The following is a 7,282-nucleotide window of genomic DNA, read 5'->3' as shown; positions in this document are numbered from 1 at the left end:
ATGAACCTGACAATAAGATCGTTAGGCTATCGTTAGCCTATATGTATAGCAGTTAGTTCTGATCTGATCTTCTAATCTGACTGGACGAGATATTTCCACCTGCGCGCACGCGTTCTAGACGGGCTGTCAGTCAGTGCAGTTACAGGGTTGCGCCACAAGGTACTGTCTTTAGCCCTATTCGCACGGGATTAGTATTATCTGGGGACCTTGTGTTTTTTTTTAATTACCCCCCCACATCTGAATTTCGTGTGGTGCATTCGCACGGGATAAGTGAAGCCTGTGATTTTACTCGAATTTATTGACTTGTCTCCCGGATACCCGGATGTCAAGGCTTTGAGAGTCCCGTTCTATGGTCCAGATGGATTTTTAAAAAAAAGAAACTAATATAGTTTCGTGCGTTGTGTCATTTACATTTCACCAGGTTAAAATAATATCTCAAGCTTTATGCTTGATTTATTTGTAACACATTAACCTCAAAACCTTTTCAGCTTTCTCTTTCTGCAAATTGTATGGTGTAGCGATGATGACAGCACCCAAAATACTATCAAACACTCCAACGCAGCTCCATTCTTCGCGAAAGATGGATAAAAAGGCGCACAGCAAACAAAAACCTCGAAAAATGATATGCGACCCGCCAAATGCTGGCCGAATCACAGAGATGCCGATTCGCACGGGACTAATATTATCACAGGACCTCGGTGTTCGGCGAAATATGGTAGGTCATTTGCGGGGGAATTTTTACTTTACAAATTACAGACATGGCCGATTCGCACGGAATTAAGGTCACAGACAACCTCCGCAATTATTACAAATGACTGGAGGTCACCAGATAATACTAATCCCGTGCGAATAGGGCTTTAGGCTAACATTTTTCTTTTCTCAGACAAGCATGGCGCCAACAGCACAAATGGTTCGATTCCAACGGATACCAAATGTATAGCTTGAATGCAATGTAAATCAATTTAGATAAAAGTATCTAACAAACTCATAATTTAAATGATTCATTTCTTATAGACATGGCAGAAACGCCTAAAGCATTTGGATGTCAAAGCCATATTGCACCAAAAATTATCATCATGCTTTTTGGCACATTTTGACGTTATAAGAAATGTTTTATATATACAATTAATTCAGGTATACATTGGTCCACATTTTGTATGTTTCTGTCATTACATGAGAAGAAAACATGGCTCAAGAAGCATGAATTCATGTATTATGCGTGCGCCTGTGTATGTATGCACCTTTTTTAGCCTTGCGTTTTCAAAAATTTTATTCTGTGCATGTGGTCACCTATTTAGTGCATCAAGCGAACCAATTAATGTCACCCAAAAAAGAAAATTTGCTGAAAATGATTCGGAGAAATGTAGCATTGCATCACTTGCTCAGCAATGGATGCTCTGCAGTGAATGGGTGCCGTCAGATTGAGAGTCCAAACCGCTGATAAAAACATCACAAGTAATCCACAGCACTCCAGCCCATAATCAACAATAACACTTCCTCCACGGATCCAGATGAGATGACTTTTTCGCTGGAAAAAAAACAATATTATGGACAGAGAACTCACATTTTAGTCAGAAGCAATGGTTTAAAATTAAAAATGTCCTAATGATGGATTTGTTTCTTAAAAACACGCAACTTTTCTCTTCACAAGATGTTAACTGAAGGACTGGTGTGGATTATTGTTGTTTTTTCTCAGCCAGACCATCATTCTGACGGCACCCATTCACTGCAGAGTGAATGAGCTACATTTCTCCAAATCTGTTCAGATGAAGAAACAAACTTTAGTTTGAGAACTAAACTGTGATTATTTTTCTAAGGTGTTGTATACAGCTGTTTGTAAGTTTATACACCTCTTGCAGAACCTGCAAAATGTTTCTTAATTGTTTCTGATACAAATTAAATGCTATTTTATTTCATACAATCATGAATAAGCTATTTCAAAACACAGATATTTACAATGAGTCCACAAGACAAAATAATAATTTAAACAATGAACCAGTTAAAAAAGTTGACATACCTTTGCTTCTTAATACTGAGTGTTGTTAGCTGAATGACCGGTGGTTGTATGTTTCGTGATAGTTGTTCATGAGACCCTTGATTACCCTGGGCAGTTATACTGGCCATTGTTCGTCAGAAAAATCCTCCTGGTCCCATTTTCTATGGTTTTCCAGCATCTTCTGTATATCTGACCCCATTCAAACAATGACTATAAATAGTTGTAATCAGGTTTTTCAAACAATTGTAGGACTCAATTCAGTTATTTATCCCTGTGGACTACATTTAAACATCTGTTATATGAAATAGCTTGTTTCAGGCAGTAAAAAAAATCCCTCTTTTTAATTATTCAAACTTGCCGTTTCTGCAAGTGTTATGTGAACTTATTGACCCCAACTGTTCACTGAAGTTGGAGCAACATGCAGCAAAAGTTGTCGGTTTTTGTTACAGATTGTCCAGCACAGCATAACCAAACAGTAATCACCTTGTTGATAACTGACCTTAATTAACAATTTATCTAATTTGTCTATAACGTATTGACCACAAAATTTATTTATAGTGTCCATGGTGTCAAAGCTCTCAACAGCTCAATGGAACATATGTTAAATTAATGTGTAATCTGCAGCCCTAGCACCAAATTAATTAAAAAATAAAATAATGAGCCATCAACCTACAAACATCTGTCTTATTGTTTTCTCTGCATATTAAGATGGGATAGAATATATCATAAAATACAAACTGCACACTTCATCTTTGCTGTTGTAAACATTTTTCTATTATTGAGCTTATGTTATAATTTTGCTTTTGAATTTTAACAAACTGAAGTGACCTAAAGCTGAGAGCCTGAAGGAAGTAATGAGACACCATTCAAGATTCAACCTCGACTTGGATTAAACCGTCAAGACTGTTGACTCGAAGGCTAAAAAAAGATGAAAAAAAAAAAAGATAAAGTGATATCTTAATATTCCCAGCACACAGCATGTTACATGATGGCACAAATTAATTTTCACTTGCACTTTTCTCAAATGAGGGCACACAGATTACACTCAATAAGATCATTTGTTATTTCTACAATTTGCATGTATAACAAATAAACATTTAAAAAAAAGATTAGAATGATGTACAATATTCTGCTGTGCACACCACTACATCCATCGGTTCTGTCCAATGGGAGCTCCTGAAGCAGGACTGCTCACTGGCTGCTGCAGCACATGGGGAGTGGTCAGGAACAGAGAGGAATTCTCATCAGTCCAGAAAGAGGAGGAGAAGGAATGCTCAGCCTTGCGTGTGTGAATGTTTTCTGGATGAAGGTAGAGAAGATGGAGAAGCTCTGAGCTCAGTTGCTGTAGATCTGTCCTTCGGGAGGCTGCGGCAGCTTCATGTTCTCTTTGCACATCATGAGTCGTCGCAGCTCCTGCAGGACCACACGGATGCTGTACGAATTCTGCCACTTGGCCAGTGAGGATACAGCTCGCATGTCAACCTGAGTCAACCAAAGACGATGCATTAAACAGTGCAATAAAAAGAGAATTTTTTTCCAAAATTAATCCATTCATTTTAGAGGTATTCTAAACAGTCCTTCAGAATTGACCTATACGTCTGTTCCATTTGAGAAAAGCAACATACATTTTATTATGACTATAATTTCCAGTATGCGGAAAACGCGGACGGAATCATGGAGAGTGGGGCTGTACACTTAATGGAAATGCGATATGGACTAGTGTCCGAGAACATGAAATGGCAAAAGGTTGCTATTTAATATGAAGGCTGCATGTTCTGCGTGTCTCTGAGTGAATAAATGCCACCGTTTCGTCTACTACACATATTGAAGCATGCGTGATGCTCGTGGTGTTTTCAATGTCTGCACTATATGAGGAGATGAACACATGAAATTCATATTTTGAGTCATTTCACCAGCTGTTCACTTTGAGAAAACTATCATCAGATACAGAGAAATTTTGACAGGGATACATTATTGTACAGTATAATGTACAATGTACTATTGTACAATACAAGTAATAACAATAATACAGTTTATTTAAAAAAGTAAAGAAAAATTACACAATTTTTCTTCAGTGTTTTTATTTAAACTGTAAACCTCTGTTGTGCAGCACTTTGTTTTGCCAAAAAAAAGAAAAGAAATGAACCGTTCAAATTTAACGTTTACATTTCACATTTAAAATTACATTTAAAAAAATGAAATAAATAGTTAAAGTTTATGCATTCATTTGATTACCATTTTTTGACATGTACTGAAAAAAAAATATTATGGGGAAAAAAATAATACAAATAAAACATTTTACAGGGCCCTTTTATTGTTAAAATTTTAATAAATTATTAAATTGTACAAGTTATCATTTGATTAGACTTCCTTTTAATTTAAATCAAACCATTAATACTGATTCCAGAAAATGTTCATGTAAAACACAGAATTTGGGGGAAAAAATTTGAATGATTTCATAAGGTCCCAGACATTTCTAGATCTTTCTGCCAGAAACAAGTCTCTCACATTAGTAATAAGGAGTACAGTAGTACAGTAAGCAAAAGTTAATATTAGTTGTCCTCTATAGTTGCTGCAGTGATATGCGATTCGATGATTCACATCATATCTATTAATATATTGCGCATTTTATAACTTTAATTATTAACTTAATTATTTAAGTATTAAAATCTAGTACCAGAACCATAAATTAAATAACCTTACTTTAAAAACGAAAGATTTTTTTACCAGCATAGATAAATGGCCTGGCTACTTCGTTTACCAAATTATGACAAAGTTGCAAATTGAAAAGTGAATCTTCAATAAAATATTAATAGAATTTACTTAAAAACAACTAAATGTTACTTCATATCGCAGGGCTGCGTTTCCCAGAAGTATTGTAAGCTGACTGTAGAGCTTTAGCTCGAACCTTAATCAAACACACTTGCCTGTAATTAAGATCTTGATTAGATTGGTTAGTTGAGTTTGATTAGGGTTGGAGCTGAACTGCCCTGGGCCACGGGATATGCAGGTCCTCACACAGCTAAAAGCTCCGGACAAGTTTTAATTGCTGAACGCGGGTGGAAAGATACTGATGTTTGCGCAGGAAGTGGGAGAAAGGTTTACAGTTTAGATATTCTCAAATGTATGTGACAGCTAGGGCTGGGCGATTTTTTTCGATTTGATCAATTCATTTGAATTTAATGTTTTGCCACAATTTTATTTTTTAGAAATCGAGGAATCACGATTTTGAATGGAAATATTACCAAACGTCAGAATTAGGCACTTTGACAATATGCCAATGTTAACAGTAAAGAGAAAAGAATGATCCACCTGCATGTCGGCGCACGTGATTGACCATAAGGTGCCATTCACACAGAAAGCACTTTTGTGTTGACAAAGATGCGATGCGGGCAGTGGAATAGGAAAAAAAATTGCAGGTAGTTGGGAGTTGAACTTCTTTTAACTTAAGCGCAGCATTTTTTGGAATGCCGTTTCATGCATGAGACGCTGCAATAGATGCGAGCGCAACGGTAGGCGCGTTTCCATTACCCTTCAAATTGCGCAAATTGAAATGCAAACCTAATGGAAACGTGTCAATTTCGCAAAAATGGCCATACATCGCAAAAAAGTTTTTACGCTCGCATGAGGTGTTTTTTCAGGCAATGCGAAAAAGGAATAATTCGCAAAACTGCAATGGAAACGTTTTTTTCGCATTTACAGGTCACATGGCGTATGTAAAAAGTCATATGATCATTCTTCAATGTACTATAACCTCCAAGAAACACTTCTTACGTGGCCGTTCTCCAGTATAAGGGGCTTTCCCTACCATTAATGCTTAGACAATTTACACGGCACACGTCTGCGGTGCAGTGTGGCTCTGAAAACGCGCCTAATCAAACACGTCCATGTTCACATAGAAAAAACTGTGGAAAAGCAGCGCAACCGAATAAAAACCTGTAAAGAACTACTTCTGTATGTATGATATTTCATGTTTGCATCATGGTGACAGGCTGAAAGCTGCTGTTCATTGTTTTTACAGAACATTTATAGTTAATGATAGTCCACTGGTGTTTTACCTTCAGTCATTTTGAATTTGTATTACCCTTTTGAGATTTTTTTAAAGCATTTTCCTTGTATTATTTCTGAACGCATGAATAAGACAAGTTGTACAAGATGTAGTTGTAATTCATGCAAGTGATTTGTTTAATATTTACATCATGTTGACAACTTCATGTTTGCTGCACTTGGAATATAATTTTCTTTAAAGGGGTCATATGATGCGATTTCAAGTTTTCCTTTCTCTTTGGAGTGTTACAAGCTGATTGTGCATAGATAAGATCCCTGAAGTTGCAAAGACTAAAGTCTCAAAACCAAAGAGATATTCTTTATCAAAGTTAAGACTCTGCCACGCCCCCCTAAAACGGCTCATTCTAACACGCCCCCACATATCTACCACACTATATGGAAATATTTGCATAATGCCACCCAAATGTTCACGCCAAATGTTCTGGAAAAAAAAAAAGGATTCCCCCCCCCCATATCGCCCCAGCCCTAGTGAATGCACAGGGAAAACTCTCTCCTTTTGGCTGTTGTGTCTAGTGAAACGATTACCGGTTTGATGATAAATCATGATAAAATTCCCCACAGTTAGTATTACCATTTCGAATTCGAATGTACCTCTGTAGGTTCTGACTGTCTTCAGAAAAGATTCCAGGGCTCAACATTAAGCCTTGACATGTGCTTGTCCTTCGGACAAGTAAATCAGACATTCACTTGCCAGAGTAAAAAAAGTTACTTGTCCGGGGGAAATGTAATCTATTTATTGGCGTAAATGTAATCTATTCTGAAGCAATAGTCTCATCAGTGCTCTATCAGGTCTTACTTTAATCAGCATATTTGTGAAATTTGCCTTAAATTGATTTCTAGGACACTTTAACTTTGTGAAGGACAATATTTTCCTGACCTTATTGAATGTACATGTCATCATTTACGTCAAATTCTTACATTTTAACAATACATTAACAAAATAATGTTCTTTTTAGCAGCATCATATGACCCCTTTAACTAGAGGGTTAATAAAGAAAAAGTTACTTGAATCACGTAGTTACATTTTCAAGTTGACTAATTAAAAATCGAGAATCGGTCAAATGTTCTGGAAAAAAAAAAAGGATTCCCCCCCCCCATATCGCCCCAGCCCTAGTGAATGCACAGGGAAAACTCTCTCCTTTTGGCTGTTGTGTCTAGTGAAACGATTACCGGTTTGATGATAAATCATGATAAAATTCCCCACAGTTAGTATTACCG

The 7,282-nt window shown here is 36.7% G+C and overlaps 1 protein-coding gene across 1 annotated transcript in view; it reads right to left on the bottom strand.

The window, feature by feature from the left end:
• Positions 1 to 2,747: 2,747 nt before the first annotated feature.
• The window catches only part of ube2v1 (ubiquitin-conjugating enzyme E2 variant 1), a 36,055-nt gene continuing 31,520 nt past the window's right edge, over positions 2,748 to 7,282 (bottom strand). Inside the window, exon 4 of the mRNA XM_016541856.1 lies at positions 2,748 to 3,478. Coding sequence (XP_016397342.1) covers positions 3,332 to 3,478 — 147 coding nt within the window. The 3' untranslated portion in view covers positions 2,748 to 3,331. The remainder of the gene's footprint in view (positions 3,479 to 7,282) is intronic.

The sequence above is a fragment of the Sinocyclocheilus rhinocerous genome, unplaced genomic scaffold, assembly GCF_001515625.1.
Source record: "Sinocyclocheilus rhinocerous isolate Xijiao unplaced genomic scaffold, SAMN03320098_v1.1 scaffold1090, whole genome shotgun sequence".
Classification (NCBI taxonomy): domain Eukaryota; kingdom Metazoa; phylum Chordata; class Actinopteri; order Cypriniformes; family Cyprinidae; genus Sinocyclocheilus; species Sinocyclocheilus rhinocerous.
Note: the sequence above shows the minus strand (reverse complement) of the source record. Positions and strands in the feature narration are given on the sequence as shown.